The 16,538-nt window shown below is 33.7% G+C and overlaps 1 protein-coding gene across 2 annotated transcripts in view; it reads right to left on the bottom strand.

Annotated features, from left to right (window-relative positions):
• Nucleotides 1-16,538, bottom strand: part of ZC2HC1A (zinc finger C2HC-type containing 1A) — a 52,768-nt gene that overhangs the window by 17,062 nt on the left and 19,168 nt on the right. For both annotated transcript variants that reach the window (XM_063668927.1, XM_054497862.2), the window contains exons 4-7: nt 16,147-16,288; nt 13,810-13,958; nt 5,668-5,767; nt 4,660-4,759 (exon numbers count right to left, since the gene is read on the bottom strand). In XM_063668927.1, coding sequence (XP_063524997.1) covers nt 4,660-4,759; nt 5,668-5,767; nt 13,810-13,958; nt 16,147-16,288 — 491 coding nt within the window. The remainder of the gene's footprint in view (nt 1-4,659; nt 4,760-5,667; nt 5,768-13,809; nt 13,959-16,146; nt 16,289-16,538) is intronic.

Genomic DNA, 16,538 nt, shown 5'->3' with positions numbered 1-16,538 from the left:
GCTGATGCCAGTAATCCTAACACTTTTGGAGGCTGAGACAGGCAGATGACCTGAGGTTAGGGGTTTGAGACTGGCCTGGCCAACATGAGGAAACCCTATCTCTACTAAAAATACAAAAAATTAGCCAGGTGTGGTGGCACATCCCTGTAATCCCAGCTGCTCGACAGGCTGAGGCAGGAGAATCGCTTGAACCCAGGAGGCAGAGGTTGCAGTGAGCCAAGATCATGCCACAGCACTACAGCCTGGGTGACAGAGTGAAACTCCATCTCAAAAATAAAATAAAATAAAATTGAACACATAATTGGATGTAAAACATCCTCAGTAAAAGCAAAAGAACTGAAATCATAATAAATATTCTCTCAAACCAGAGAACAATTAAATTAGAAATCACGATTAAGAAATTAACTCAAAACCCTAAACTATATAGAAATTGAATAACCTTCTCCTGAATGATTTTTGGATAAATAATGAAATTAAGGCAGAAATCGGGAAGTTCTTTGAAACTACAGAGTCCAAAGAAACAACATACCAGAATCTCTAGAACACAGCTAAGGCAGTGTGAAAGGGAAATTTATAGGACTAAATGCCCACATCAAAAGTTAGAAAGATCTCAAGTTAACAACCGAAGATCACAACTAAAAGAACCAGAAAACCAAGAACAAACAAATCCCAAAGCTAGCAGAAGACAAGAAATAGTCAAAATCAGAGCTAAACTGAAGAAGATACATGAAAAACCATTCAAAAGATCAACAAATCTAGGAGCTGTTTTTTAAAAAACTGATAAAATATATAGGCTGCTAGCTACACTAAAAAGAATAAAATAGAGAATATTCAAATAAACACAATCAGAAATGACAAGAGGGGTATTACCACTTGACTCCATAGAAATACAAGTCATCAGAGAATATTATGAATACCTCAATACACATAAACTAGAAAATCTAGAAGAAATGGATAAATTCCTGGACACCTACACCCTCCCAAGACTGAACCAGGAAGAAATTGAATCCCTGAACAGACAAATAACGAGTTCTGAAACTGAGGCAGTAATAAATAGCTTACCAACCGAAAAAAGCCCAGGACCAGATGGATTCACAGCTGAATTCTACTAGATGTACAAAAAACTGGTACAATTCCTACTGATATTATTCCAAAAAATTGAGAAGGAGGGACTCAACTCTAGTTCATTCTATGAGGCCAGCATCACCCTGATACCAAAACCTGGCAGAGACACAACAAAAAAGGAAACTTCAGGCCAATAACCTTGATAAACATCAAGCAAAAATCCTCAACAAAATACTAGCAAGTCAAATCCAGCAGCACATCAAAAAGCTTATCCAGCAGGATCAAGTAGGCTTCATCCCTGGGATGCAAGGTTGACTCTGCATATGCAAATCAATAAATGCTATTCATCACAACAGAACTAAAGACAAAAACCACATGATTATCTTAATAGATGAAGAAAAGGTTTTCAATAAAATTCAACATCCCTTCATGTTAAAAACTCTCAATAAACTAGGTATTGCAGGAACATACCTCAAAATATTAGCCATTTATGACAAACCCACAGCCAACATCATACTGAATGGGAAAAAGCTGGAAGCATTCCCCTTGAAAACTGGCACAAGACAAAGATGCCCTTTCTCACCACTCCTATTCAACATAGTTTTAGAAGTTCTGGCCAGCGCAATCAGGCAAGAGAAAGAAATAAAGGGGCATCCAAATAGGAAGAGAGGAAGTCAAACTATCCCTGCTGGCAGATGACGTGATCATGTGTCTAGAAAACCCCATTATATCAGCCCAAAAGCTTCTTAACCTGATAAGCAACTTTAGCGAAGTCTCATGATTCTAAAATCAATGTGCAAAAATCACCAGCATTCCTACACACTAATAACAGTTAAGCAGAGAGCCAAATCAGGAACAAACTCCCATTCACAATTGCCACAAAAAGAATAAAATACCTAAGAATACAGGTAACTGGGGAGGTGAAAGATCTATACAGGGAGGACTACAAGCCAATGCTCAAAGACATTAAAGATGACACAAATAAATGAAAAAATATTCCATGCTCATGGATAGGGAGAATCAATATTGTTAAAATGGCGATACTGCCTAAAGCAATTTATGGATTCAATGCTATTTCCATTAAACTATCAATGACATTCTTCACAGAACCAGAGAAAACTATTTCAACATTAATATAGAATAAAAAATGAGTCAAACTGGCCAAGGCAATTCTAAGCAAAAAGAACAATGCTGGAGGCATCATGCTGCCTGACTTCAAGCTATACTACAGGGCTACAGTAATCAAAACAGCATGGTACTGGAACATGGACGAGTGGAACAGAATAGCAAGCCCAGAAGTAAGACCACATACCTACTACTATCTGATATTTGACAAACCTGACAAAAATAAGCAATGGAAAAAGGATTTCCTATTTAATAAAAGGTGCTGGGATAATTGGCTGGCAATATGCAGAAGACTGAAACTGGATCCCTTCCTTCCACCGTATACAAAAATTAACACAAGATGGATTAAAGACTAATGTAAAACCCAAAACTATAAAAACCCTGGAAGACAACCTAGCCAATACCATTCAGGGCATAGGCAGCAGCAAAGATTTTATAATGAAGATGCCAAAAGCAATTGCAACAAAAACACAAATTGACAAATGGGCTCTAATTAAACTAAAGAGTTTCTGCATAGCAAAAGAAACTATCAACACAGTAAACAGACAACCTACAGAATGGGAGAAAATATTTGCAAATTATGCATCCAACAAAGGTCTAATACCCAGCATCTATAACTTAACAAACAAACTTACAAGAAAAAAAGAAACTTAAAAGAAAAAAAACAAACAATCCCATTAAAAAGTGGACAACAGACATGAACAGACGCTTTTCAAAAGAAGACATACATGCGGTCAACTGTCATATGAAAAAAAGCTCAACATCACTGATCATTAGAGAAATGCAAATCAAAACCACAATGAGGTATTATCTCACACTAGTCAGAATGGCTGCTGTTAAAAAGACAAAAATAACAGATACTGGTGAGGTTGTGGAGAAAAAAGGAATGCTTATACATTGTTGGTGGGAATGTAAATTACTTCAGCCACTGTGAAAGACAGTGTGGCAATTCCTCAAAGACCTAAAGACAGAACTACCATTTGCCCCAGCAATCCCATTACTGAGTATATACCCAAAAGAATATATATCATTCTATTATAAAGACACACACATATGTTCACTGCAGCACTATTCATAATACTGAAGACATGGAATCAACCTAAATGTCCATCAATGATATACTGGATAAAGAAAATGTGGTACATAAACACCATGGAACACTATGCAGCCGTAAAAAGGAATTAGACCATGTCCTTAGGAGGGACATGAATGGAGCTGGAGGCCACTATCCTTAGGAAACTAACACAGGAACAGAAAACCAAATACTGCATGTTCTCACTTATAAGTGGAAGCTAAATTATGAGACTACATGGACACATAGATGGGAACAACACATACTGGAGTCTTTTGGAGGGTGGAGGATAAGAGGAGACAGAGGATCAGGAAAAATAACTGATGGGTACTAGGCTTAATACCTGGAAGATGAAATAATGCGTACAACAAACTCTCTATGACACAAATTTACCTATGTAACAAACCTGCACTTGTATCCCTGAACTTAAAAGTTAAAATTAAGAAAAGAAAATAATGTGTGCTGTATTTCATTAATCAACTGAACCAGTATATGTAAAGATATAGACATACACCTTCATTCTAACAGTCCTGTGGCAATCCCTTAATTTTCTGATTTATCAAAATAAAAAATAAGTAAATTTCTAAAAATATATGGCTGTATATTAATATCTCCACTGTTACAATTTTTCCCATAACTTTTGAAAGTTTAATTTTATACTTCATTAAAAGCCATGTAAATATAACTGTAGAAAAATATAAAAAAGTATTAAATTAAGACAATCAACCCACTGCTTCTATCATACTATACGTGGAGTTCACTAGTAACATTTTCCTCTTAACAGAATCACCTTATTAAAATTCATATACATACTATAGTTGCAAAATATCCCTTTATAGATTTTCATAATTTACTATTCAAACAAAGCTAGACATTTTGGTGATTTTATTTATTTCTAACATTATAATAAAAATGTGAAAAAAGTCCAATGTTTACAGTCAAAGAGATCCCAATTTATATATTGCTTCTAACTTTAACAGCTATGTGGCTTTGAGCAAACTGAGCTTCTCTGATCTTCTTTTCTCTTGATTATGAAGTGGTTTTAACAAAAATACATGCAAAATGTCTAGCACAGTGCCTGATACATAGTGCTTAGTAAATTATAGTTAGTATAAAAATCTTTAACATTTCAAATTATTTCCTTAGACTAAATTCCCAGAAGTAAAATTATTCAATTTAAGCTATGATTTCTAAGACTTTTAATACCAGATTATTTTCTAAAATGGTTATACAAATTTAGATACTCAACAGCAGTGAGTGTGCTCCTGACCAGCAAAATGTTAAGACAAATGAACTTAGGAAATGAAGATGAATGAAAAAGCAATTATCAAAACATAATAAAACCTTAATATCATTTAATTATATACCACTAATAATTATATCCAGTGTAGACTTACCCTGCATGAGGGGCTGCTATCCCTTTATGAGAGGGAGATAGGGTCTGAAGTTTGTTTCCCAAAGAGCTGCTACTTGAAGACACTTTACCTGAAGGAACACCTTATAATAAAAAAGCATTATTTTTAACAATACTCTAAAAAAGGTTACATAAAACAGAGCATCTAACAAAGAAAACAATGCTTTAGTAATAATCTTTGCAACTATAAATCAAGTTTTCATTGAAGACATTTTTTAAATGGCAATTCCAGGGGACAACATACAGCATCTTTCATTTCTAGTTTCTAAATGTCCCTCTTATAATTGATATATAAATAAAGGTACATGTCAGTGGTCAATATCTTCTTCTAACTATTAAGTGTTTGTCTACTATGAACAATTGCCCAGTTCAGAAAGCTATGAAGAGCTAGCATAAAATGAGAGGAAAATGCTGGATCAAAGAATCAAGGAAGTACTGGGCTGACTATTCTGAACAGATGACAACAATAACAACATCTGGGGCCAACATTTAAGCTGAAAAAAACAACAAAAAAGTGGCTGGGCACCACGGTGGCTCACGCCAGTAATCTCAGCACTTTAGGAGGCTCAGGTTGGGGGATCACGAGTTCAGGAGATAGAGATTATCCTGGCTAACTTGGTGAAACCCCATCTCTATTAAAAATACAAAAAATTAGGTGGGCGTGGTGGCACCTGCCTATAGTCCCAGCTACTCAGGAGGCTAAGGCAGGAGAATCACTTGAACTTGGGAGGCGAAGGTTGCAGTGAGCCGAGATTCCACCACTGCACTCAAACCTGGGCGACAGAGCAAGACTCCGTCTCAAAAAAAAAAAAAAAAGTTAAAAGTAGAAACTACTCAAAGTTATTTTATTTTCAGAAATAATTACTTAACTTCTACATCTCTTCTTAATTATAAATCTATCTTAATATTCCAGAATAGACCACTATCTTTATTTCCTGCTCTGCCAACATGGTTTCAAAAACAAATCAAGTTGCTTTATGGCTATCTTTACCTACAACAGTTTTGCCAGCGCCACTTGGCTGCGGTAATCGTGAAGATCCTGATGATGCAGTTCCAGGAGAATTTGACTTTTTAAGTGCGGGTGGTTTATACTAAAATAATGGAAAAAAATTATTAATCAACATCACTTTTTGATTATGGATTGTAAACTAGTGGTTCAAAACTTAACATTCTTTGGGTTTAGGATTTCGGTCTTACAAGATGAAAAGAGTTATGGAGATGAATGGTGATGACGGTTACACATCATTAATGTATTAAAACACTTGTAAGTATACACTGAATTGTACTCTTAAAAATGATTAAGATGGTAAAGTTTATGCTACATGTATTATACCACAGTAAAAAAATAATCGGAAAGAAACAGCTCACATTCCCTTAAATGAACAGTCTTTTTATTAGCTACTGAATTATACAAACTGAGGAAGCATAGATTAAAATATATCACCTCAAAGGTTTTCCAAACTAGATTCCCTCTCAGATGCTCCACTGCTAAAACAAACTAACAGCAACTTTTTCAGTTCAGAGGAAAAAGAAAAAAAGGTCTAACGGAAAAAACTTCCTCAAAGTTAAGATTTTAAACACCAAACATACATTAGTAGAAAAACTTAGAAACAGCTATGGTGCAGTTTTAAAGGTCAAGATTTTTACATGTTCCTGGATGTGGTTTTATATTCCATATATATAATTCAGCCATATTTCCTACTGATAAAAACCATAAGATGACCTATTACCTGAACAAGTTTTACAACAGCTGCCTTATGGATTTCCCCGATATGAAGAGAAAGAGCTAATTCTGGCTTCACTATCCTCACCAGACCATCTTAAATTAATGGAGTATGCATTGACCTAAGATATTTCAGCTTATCTTGGATTGTTATATTTCTCTACTCCTCTAAAGAGACATCTTTATTAATTTTATTTTACTTTCTCTTTTTGAGCGAAATTTTGCTCAGTTATCTGACAATAAAAGTATCTTACTGATCACCTGCTTCAATAGCAAGAAATGAACTTGCTCAGGGTTATGCCCCAACTTCACAACAGAGCAGGAATTTACACTCATGCTGGTTCTAGCCCAGTGCTTCAACCATAAGGTGAAAATCATACTTGCATATGTGCTTGGAATGTAGCCCAATACGGTATCAAGATTTCATGTGAAAAATTGGTTTTAACGGGCCGGGCACAGTGGCTCATGCCTGTAATCCCAGCACTTTGGAAGGCCGAGGTGGGCGGATCACGAGGTCAGGAGATCGAGATCATCCTGGCTAACACAGTGAAACCCCGTCTCTATTAAAAATACAAAAAATTAACCGGGCGTGGTGGTGGGCACCTGTAGTCCCAGCTACTCAGGAAGCTGAGGCAGGAGAATGGCGTGAACCCAGAAGGCAGAGCTTGCAGTGAGCCAAGATCACGCCACTGCACTCCAGCCTGGCGACAGAGCAAGACTCCATCTCAAAAAAAAAAAAAGAAAAATTGGTTTTAAATATCATTTTCAAAAATCAAATCATATTTTATAACCAATAATCAATATAAAATTTAAGATGCACTACTACCAAAAATAGCTAGCTAAAATCAATTTTGAAGTCAAACATTATATCCTTCTAACTCTGTATGTGAATTATTAAAAAGTTAAATCTTGATAAAGGGTCACACAAAAAAAGTAGCATTCACATTTTGCAGTATTATGCCAGCACCTGAAAAATAGAAAACCAAAACCTTCAGTAAATGTCTTTCAAATTAACAAATGTCTATGAGACTTTGGGAGATGAACCATATAATGATACTGATTTTTTAAAACCTTAGAGGTGCTTCTGGTTTAAAAGGGCATCTGGGCCACTACATATAGAGAGAGAGAGAGAGAAAGACAGACATTAGAAAAGACTTAAAATTATAGCAATAGGGAAAACAAGCTCTAACAAAGATTTGTTAAACTATGAGAGGTATGTCTATAAAAACAGAGTTAATAAAATCAGATTAGGAAACAAGACTGTTGACCCACTCAAACTGTGCAAACAATCAAAAAAGAGCAAAATGATTAGCATAAACAAAGTGCACTAATGTGGCCTATTACATATTGAGAGGTCAAGTCTTTAGGCAAAAAACAGGCAGAAAGGTTCCTGGTAGCATTACATAATGGAGACTAAAGATTTTTATGTATATAATAGAAATTATTAACAACTTAATGGCTTACAAATACTTAGGCAGAACATGTCTCCAAAAAATGTTTTGCTTTTTCCCTCTCTATATAAGACTTCCCACTATTTTACTAAATTTTATTGTTGATTTTTCTGAGATATTCAGAACCTAGAACAACCTTACCTATATCCTATAATATTTCCCATTACTTTTGATAAGAACTAGTCAGGTTAGTTTCCTTTCTGAATACTGCTTGTTTAAAACATTATTCACCTCCCCCTCGGTATCTTGCTGTTTCCCTGACCTAGATAATCTGACTCCTTCCTTTCTGAGCTATATTCTGTCTATTCTACAACATCAAGTTGAAAGTCTACTGGTATATAAAGACTTTCAGAATGACTCTATCAATCAACAGTTTTGTGTGCTATTATGAAGACTTTCAGAATGACTCTATCAACCAATAATTTTGTATAAATCCATTTTAATGACCAGGAGAATGAAATGATTTTATACAATTACATTCAACATATTTCTTTCATTCATTATTATTTGGTAATTATTATTTTGTGTTTTTATGCTGCTCACAAATCTCATACATTTCCTTACAAAAATATTTATACAAAGACTAATGACTAATGAAATTGGAAAAAGTCTAAAGAACTTGAAGGACATCCATTTCTGACAAAATGGTAGAATTTACTATTTAGACCAACCTTTCAATTAACAACTAAAAATGCTCAGGAAAGAATTAAAAATCATTGTAAAAGCACTGAATGTCAAATGAGAGGAAAAGAAATTTCCAGGCCAAACCATATGGGATTATAATAACGACCTGAACATCACATGGATTTGCTGTATAAATTTGCATTATTAGGCTGGTCAAGCAAACTAAGCCAATCATTTAATTTCAAATGTTCCCAGACTGATAAGACTCATAGATACCTCAAAGGAACAAGCACACATCTTCTCTGGAAGAAGGCATGAATGAAAATCACGAATACCTTTTTACTTGTAACAAGCAGCAAAGGTCAATCATAATCAGGGAAATAAGGATATAAGGAAACTGAATGAGAAGAAAAAAACAAGGAACATACCCATACAAGTCACCTGATACTGCTATAATTATGAGACACACATTACAAACAATTATGAGTACTACATTTAAAGAAATAGGAGACAACTATGAAAATATTAATGGAAAATAACAAACTATAAAAAATAGGAAATTAGAAAAATAGCCAGCCAACTGCAAGAAATTAAAAACACAAAACAGAGATATAGACCAATAGAACAGAACAGAGCCCTCAGAAATAATGCCACACATCTACAGCTATCTGATCTTTGACAAACCTGACAAAAACAAGCAATGGGGAAAAGATTCCCTATTTAATAAATGGTGCTGGGAAAACCGGCTAGCCATATGTAGAAAGCTGAAACTGGATTCCTTCCTTACACCTTATACAAAAATTAATTCAAGATGGATTAAAGACTTAAATGTTAGACCTAAAATCATAAAAACCCTAGAAGAAAACCTAGGCAATACCATTCAGGACATAGGCATGGGCAAGGACTTCATGTCTAAAACACCAAAAACAATGGCAACAAAAGTCAAAATTGACAAATGGAATCTAATGAAACTAAAGAGCTTCTGCACAGCAAAAGAAACTACCATCAGAGTGAACGGGCAACCTACAGAATGGGAGAAAATTTTTGCAATCTACTCATCTGACAAAGGGCTAATATCCAGAATCTACAATGAACTCCAACAAATTTGCAAGAAAAAAACAAACAACCCCATCAAAAAGTGGGTGAAGGATATGAACAGACACTTCTCAAAAGAAGACATTTATGTGGCCAAAAGACACATGAAAAAATGTTCATCATTACTGGCCATCAGAGAAATGCAAATCAAAACCACAATGAGATACCATCTCACACCAGTTAGAATGGTGATCATTAAAAAGTCAGGAAACAACAGGTGTTGGAGAGGATGTGGAGAAATAGGAACACTTTTACACTGTTGGTGGGACTATCAACTAGTTCAACCACTGTGGAAGTCAGTGTGGCAATTCCTCAAGCATCTAGAACTAGAAATACCATTTGACCCAGCCATCCCATTACTGGGTATATACCCAAAGGACTATAAATCATGCTGCTATAAAGACACATGCACACATATGTTTATTGTGGCACTATTCACAATAGCAAAGACTTGGAACCAACCCAAATGTCCAACAATGATAGACTGGATTAAGAAAATGTGGCACATATACACCAAATACTATGCAGCCATAAAAAATGATGAGTTCATGTCCTTTGTAGGGACATGGATGAAGCTGGAAACCATCATTCTCAGCAAACTATCACAAGGACAAAAAACCAAACACCGCATGTTCTCACTCATAGGTGGGAATTGAACAATGAGAACACTTGGACACAGGAAAGGGAACATCACAGCCCAGGGCCTGTTTTGCGGTGGGGGGAGGGAGGAGGGATAGCATTAGGAGATATACCCAATGTAAATGACGAGTTAATGGGTGCAGCACACCAACATGGCACATGTATACATATGTAACAAACCTGCATGTTGTGTACATGTACCCTAAAACTAAAGTATAAGAATAATAATAATAAAACAAATTACAAGCTCAATGTTGGAGGGGTGAAGTGGCTATATAACCATTCTACAGGTAGCAGCAATTACAACAAAAAAGATTACTGGAAACCACTGGAAAACCTACACTGTACACCCTGGATTTAACCACCTACAGTTAGACCTCCTTACTGCTCCCCTCCCAAAAAAGGAAAGAAAGTAAAAACACTTTGCAAAAGAACAAAACAGAAATTGATATATATTACCTACCATGTCATGTCTAGTTTTCAACCAAACATTACTAGCAAAGAAAGAGAAAACATGATCCATATTTAGCAAAAATGTTAAGTCAACAGAAACTAACTGCAAATGACCACAGGTGGCAGATTTACTAGTTAAGGATTAAAAAACAGTAATAATAAATGAGACAGAACTATAGGGATTGGAATTGGAGAAATTAAGCCAGGCACAGGCGTATGAATACCACATGTACTCACTTACATGTAGAATCTAAAACAATGGAACTCTAAGCAGCAGAGAACTGAATGGTAGTACCAGAGGCTAAAGGGAGGGGGAAAAGGGAGAAAGAACAAGGAGATGATGATGATGGTCAAAGGGGTAAGTTTTTCTTGTGGTTTTTATTTTGAGATATACTGCATAGCATGGTGAATACAGTAAATGATAATATATTATACCTTTCAAAATTGCAAAGAGAAAAAATTTTCAAATGTTCTTACCACAAAAAATGGTAAGTACTTGAGGTGATAGTATGTTACTTTGATTTAATCATTCCACATTGTATCCATGAATCATAGTATCACTTTTTACCCCATAAATATATACAACTATAATCTGCACATTTACAATTTCAATAAATATATAAATAAGGCAGTAAGTATAACATACGCATCAAGAGTACTGATAGGCCTATAATATCTAGAGTTACATATATGAAACAATAGCACAAACCTGTCAGAGGTAAATAAAAATATCCATAGATATGGGTAAGTCAAAGATGCATTTTTTATTCCTAGAGCAATCACTTTTAAAAAATGCAAAGAGTTATAGCTAGAAAGCCAAGAAAATGAAATCTTATGAAGACAAAAGGGAAAATAAATGATGAATTTTTTAAAAAATTACAAAAGGAGAAAACAGATGGCACACCTAAACATAACCAAATCAATAATTGCATCAAATGTAAATGACAGGCAATTTTGACCAACAAGATGAAGTTACTAGATTTGATATTAAAAAAAGAAATACAAAAACCAATTATAGCAATGCAAAAACACATATATAAGGAACAGAGAGAAAAGTGAGCATAATTATGTTAAAATGGCTATATTCTTATCACATGAAACATACTGCAACACAATGAATATTGCCACAGACAAAAAGGAACAATTTATAATGATAAAAGTGTCGATAAATGGGGAAGATGTAACAATTTATAAATGCATATGCAAACAATAAGAGAAATTCAAAATTTTGAATCAAAAGCTACCAACTAAAGAGAAATGTAAGAAAAGTCATAATTTTAACATATTTCCCTCAGTAATTGATGGAACATCATACACAACGGTGAAAAACAATGCTTTTCACCTAAGAACAGAAAAACAAGGCAAGGAGGTCCACTGTCATCACCTCTATTCAACATTAGTCTAGCCCATGCAGTAAATCACAGAAAATAAATAAAAGCCAAAAGGTTGGAGGGAAGAAAATAAAACTGTCCTTATTTATAGGTGACATGACTGTATACATAGAAAAGTCCTAAGAAATCCACAAGAACACTATTATTAGTAAATGAATTTAGGAAAATAGCAGGGTATAAGATTAATATACAAAAATCCAGTTTTTCTAAACAAGCAAAAAACAACTAAAAATGAAATAAAATAAAATTCCATTTATGAGATCATCCAAATACATGATATACTTGGAAAAATCTAACAAAATATGTGTATGACCTATATAATATACACTACAAAACACTGCTAAAATAAAACCTAAATGATCAGAAAATATAACAGGTTCATGAACTGAACAACTCAATATTGTTAAAATGTCAATTCTCCTCAAATTGATTTATGAATTTAATATAATCTCAAATGCTAGAAGTCATTTTTTGTAGATGTTGACAAGTCAATTATAAAATGTATATATAAATGTAAATCAAGAATAGCCGAAGTTTTTTTTTTTTTTTTTTTGACACACACTCTCACTCTGTCACCCAAGCTAGAGTGCAGTGGCATGATCTAGGCTCACTGCAAGCTCCTCCTCCCAGGTTCACACCATTCTCCTGCCTCAGCCTCCCAAGTAGTTGGGACTACAGGCGCCTGCCACCACGTCCGGCTAATTTTTTGTATTTTTATTAGAGACGGGGTTTCACCGTGTTAGCCAGGATGGTCTTGATCTCCTGACAATCGTGATCTGCCCGCCTTGGCCTCCCAAAGTGCTGGGATTACAGGCGTGAGCCACTGCACCCGGCTGCCAAAGAAAATTTTAAAAGGAATTCAAGTAGGAAAATTTAGACTACTTGATTTTAAGACTTATTAAGGTTCACTATTCAGTATAGTGATAATGCAGTATTGACTAAAGGGCAGGGATATAAATCAATGGAACAGAACAGCATGTCCTGAAATAAACCCATACATTTATATTCAACTGATTTCCAACCAAGGTGCCTCGGCAATTCATCAGAGAAAGAAAAGTCCTTTAAACAAATTGTGCTAAAACAATAGAATATCCACATAGAAAATAAAAGGAAAAACTGCCCCTTACTTCACACTATACACAAATACTAGCCTGAAGTGATTTACAGATGTAAGAGCTAAAAGCATAAAACTTATAGAAGACATGGGAGAAAAATCTTTGCAATCCTAGTACAGGCAAAGATTTCTTTAATACAAGATAAGGAGCATAAATCATAACGAATTAATAAATTGGACTTAATCACATTTTAAAATTTTTGCTCTTCAAAAGACATCCTTAAGAAAATGAAAAGCCAAGTCACAGGATGGGAGAAAATATTCTTAATATACATCTGAGAAAAGACCAAGAATATATAACAAGGTCTTTCACTCGATAATCTAAAAACATGTATACATATATATAGTGTTTTTATATATTTCATATACACAAAACATGCTAAGACAATAGAATATCCACATAGAAAAAAAGGAACAATTGCCCCTTCACACTATACACAATTAGCTTGAAATGATTTACAGATATAAGAGCTAAACGCATACAACTTTTATAGATATATAAAACTATATATATATAACTATATATATATAAAAGCAGGTGAGAAAAATATAGTCTAACGTCATGAAAAGCATAAACAATAATCTATGAATGTCCATGAGCCATTTTCTCATTTATAGCAATTATTAAAACTGAACTTATCACCTGTGTCCGAGGAGTTGGTTTTCCTTTGGTATCTGTAGAAAATTTCCCTTTATTACTAATACGTGCTGCCTGTTCTTTACAGAAATTTATATGTCTATCAGCTGCATTTTCATTGAATCTCCTCTGACAATATGGACATTGAATATAATCTATAACAGATAAAAACGGAAACAGATTAACAGTATAGTACTTGAAACGGACATTAAAAAATCTTAAGTTTCTACAGTCATTCAAAAAATATAAGTAATAACATCTGATAAGCAAACATTCCCATATCCTTATAACTACCCAGTTTGACTTGTCTAAACTTAGTAAAGACTTAAAAAAAAAAAGTCTACTGGTACATGAATTCCAATTTTCTCCTAGCTTTGAATCAAATGTGTGAACGAAAAAGAACAAAAGATAAATCCTTAGTACAAAAGAGTAAGCAGAGGAAAAACGTTATTTCTTTTTTGCCTTTATATTTTCATTTATATGGATACATACTTTATATAGCAGACTAGTTAGGAAGTAATACTACATGACGTTAAAATACATTTTAAAATACAGGCTCATCTATTAAAATTTTTTATTTTATCAAATGGAAAACTGTCAAGAAATAGTTTACTTATCTTTAAAGTGCTATTTTCTCTTAAAAGTCCCAACAGATGGAAGAAGTGATTAAAATATATCTCACTGACATAATTCAAATTTAAGAAATAGCAAATGTTTCCAAGATAAAATATCTTCCCAAAATGCAAAGCATACTGTAAATTAAACTTCTTTTGAAATTATTCCAGAACCATATTTTGTAGCATTGTAAAATAACTAAATGAGACACTGGGAATAAATGTAAAAATTTAGTAGTGTCAAAAAAGAACCTTAATTTAACAGGTTTACAACTTATTTTAACAGGTTTACGTTTTGATAGAGAGTTTGCCCTTTTCAATTTATATTCATCTGCAGCTCAAAAATTTGTCCTGCTGACTACTGGAGTAGGTCTTAAACCCCTCATAAGAAAGAAATAAGCTGTTTTTGTCAGGCCCAAAAGATTAGAAAAACTTCTGAAGCCCAAATGATCCTGAAGAACTGGTACCCTCTCACTCTCTTATATTAGACATGAGAAATGTAGCTATGTAGAGTTAAGACACAATATCTAAATATCTTCAAAGCAGAGAGAAAACTCAAGTTCACGAAGAAAATAAAGGTAGTATTAAAAGAGACCCAGGATCAGTTGAAGTATACCAGAAACATTCATTCATATAAGTTAATTATTAATACTCTAGAACAGGGTTTCGCAAAGTATGGCCCATGGGCCAAATCCAGCCTGCCTGTTGCCTGTCTTTGTAAATGAAGTTTTACGGAAACACAGCCATGCTAATTTTATATTTATATATATATAATTTATATATATTTATATCTATAAATATAGATATAAATAATTTATAAATAAATATATATAATTAAATATATATAAATAATTTTATATATAAATATATATATAATTATTTTTATATAGTCTACGGCTTATTTGTTGCAACAGAAACCTTATGGCACATAAAATCTAAGATATTTACTATATCTATAGATATACTATATCTCTCCTCTACAATAAAATGTCAAAAACGATCATATCTAGATTTGCTAAAGAACTTTCTCTTTGTTAGAAAATAAATCCCAATCTAGAGTACTAACATAGCATTAATGTGGCTACCCTTTACATTAACAACCTCTTTAGGCTGCTCTAATAAGGAATGTCAAAGTGTCAACTTTGTCACTTTAAGTCTTTCGGTATCTCAGTATCTCATACAGGGTTGCAAAAATCTTGCTTTGCTCTTAGTAACAATGAATCAAGCAACTTTTATCTGCTCAATGAGAAAAAATTTAACAATATACAAATTTAAGCCATAAATGTAGTCGAGCCACATGAATTATACATTTTAGGAAAATTATGATTTTTTTATATCAATCTCAGATGAGAAGATACCAAGGAACCAGGCAACATAATTATATGACTCCTACTGGATGACTACATTTCAATCGGCAGTGAGCATGGTTAAAATATTTCCTGGAATACTCACATTTAATAGTTCCTATAAAAATTTTTAAATGATATTATAATGCCTTGTTTAAATAAAAGTATTAAAATAAAAACATAATACACTCCCATGTTCTAAATTAATGTCTTTATAAGCCTACATGACTAGATTACCACCACCATTTTACACCAAATCATTTAAAGATTATGCCTCATAAGACTCCATGATTGTAAGTTAAGCTTAACAAGTGAAAATTTATAAAAACTCTATCATTATTTTCTTTCCACATAAACATTTCTGTCAACAATATTCCAAATACCAGGATCATAAGAAGGTGGAGGAGGAGGAGGAAGTTTGCCACCCTCTTTGAGGGCCTGATCAAGGCCTTTAGCTGCTCTTATGGTAGCAATGAATTCTTCATGTTTCCTTCTCCAATTAGATGGTTTCTTTGGTGGTTCTGGCTATAAATAAATAAATAAACAAACAAACAGTATCTTTTTAGTATATTGAAATAAAATATCAGATAATTCCATATCATTTTAAATGTTCTCTTATCAGGAGTCCTTAAATGATATCCTTCTCAAATTCATAATTTTAAAGAGAAACTTTATGCAACTACATTGCAATTTTATATTCAATTTCTTAATGCAGGTCTCATTGCGAAAGACACTATTAAACTGCCTTCTGTAGGTGTTACATCTATTTATCCTC

The sequence above is a fragment of the Pongo pygmaeus genome, chromosome 7, assembly GCF_028885625.2.
Source record: "Pongo pygmaeus isolate AG05252 chromosome 7, NHGRI_mPonPyg2-v2.0_pri, whole genome shotgun sequence".
NCBI lineage: Eukaryota > Metazoa > Chordata > Mammalia > Primates > Hominidae > Pongo > Pongo pygmaeus.
This window is presented reverse-complemented; position numbering and strand designations above follow the sequence as displayed.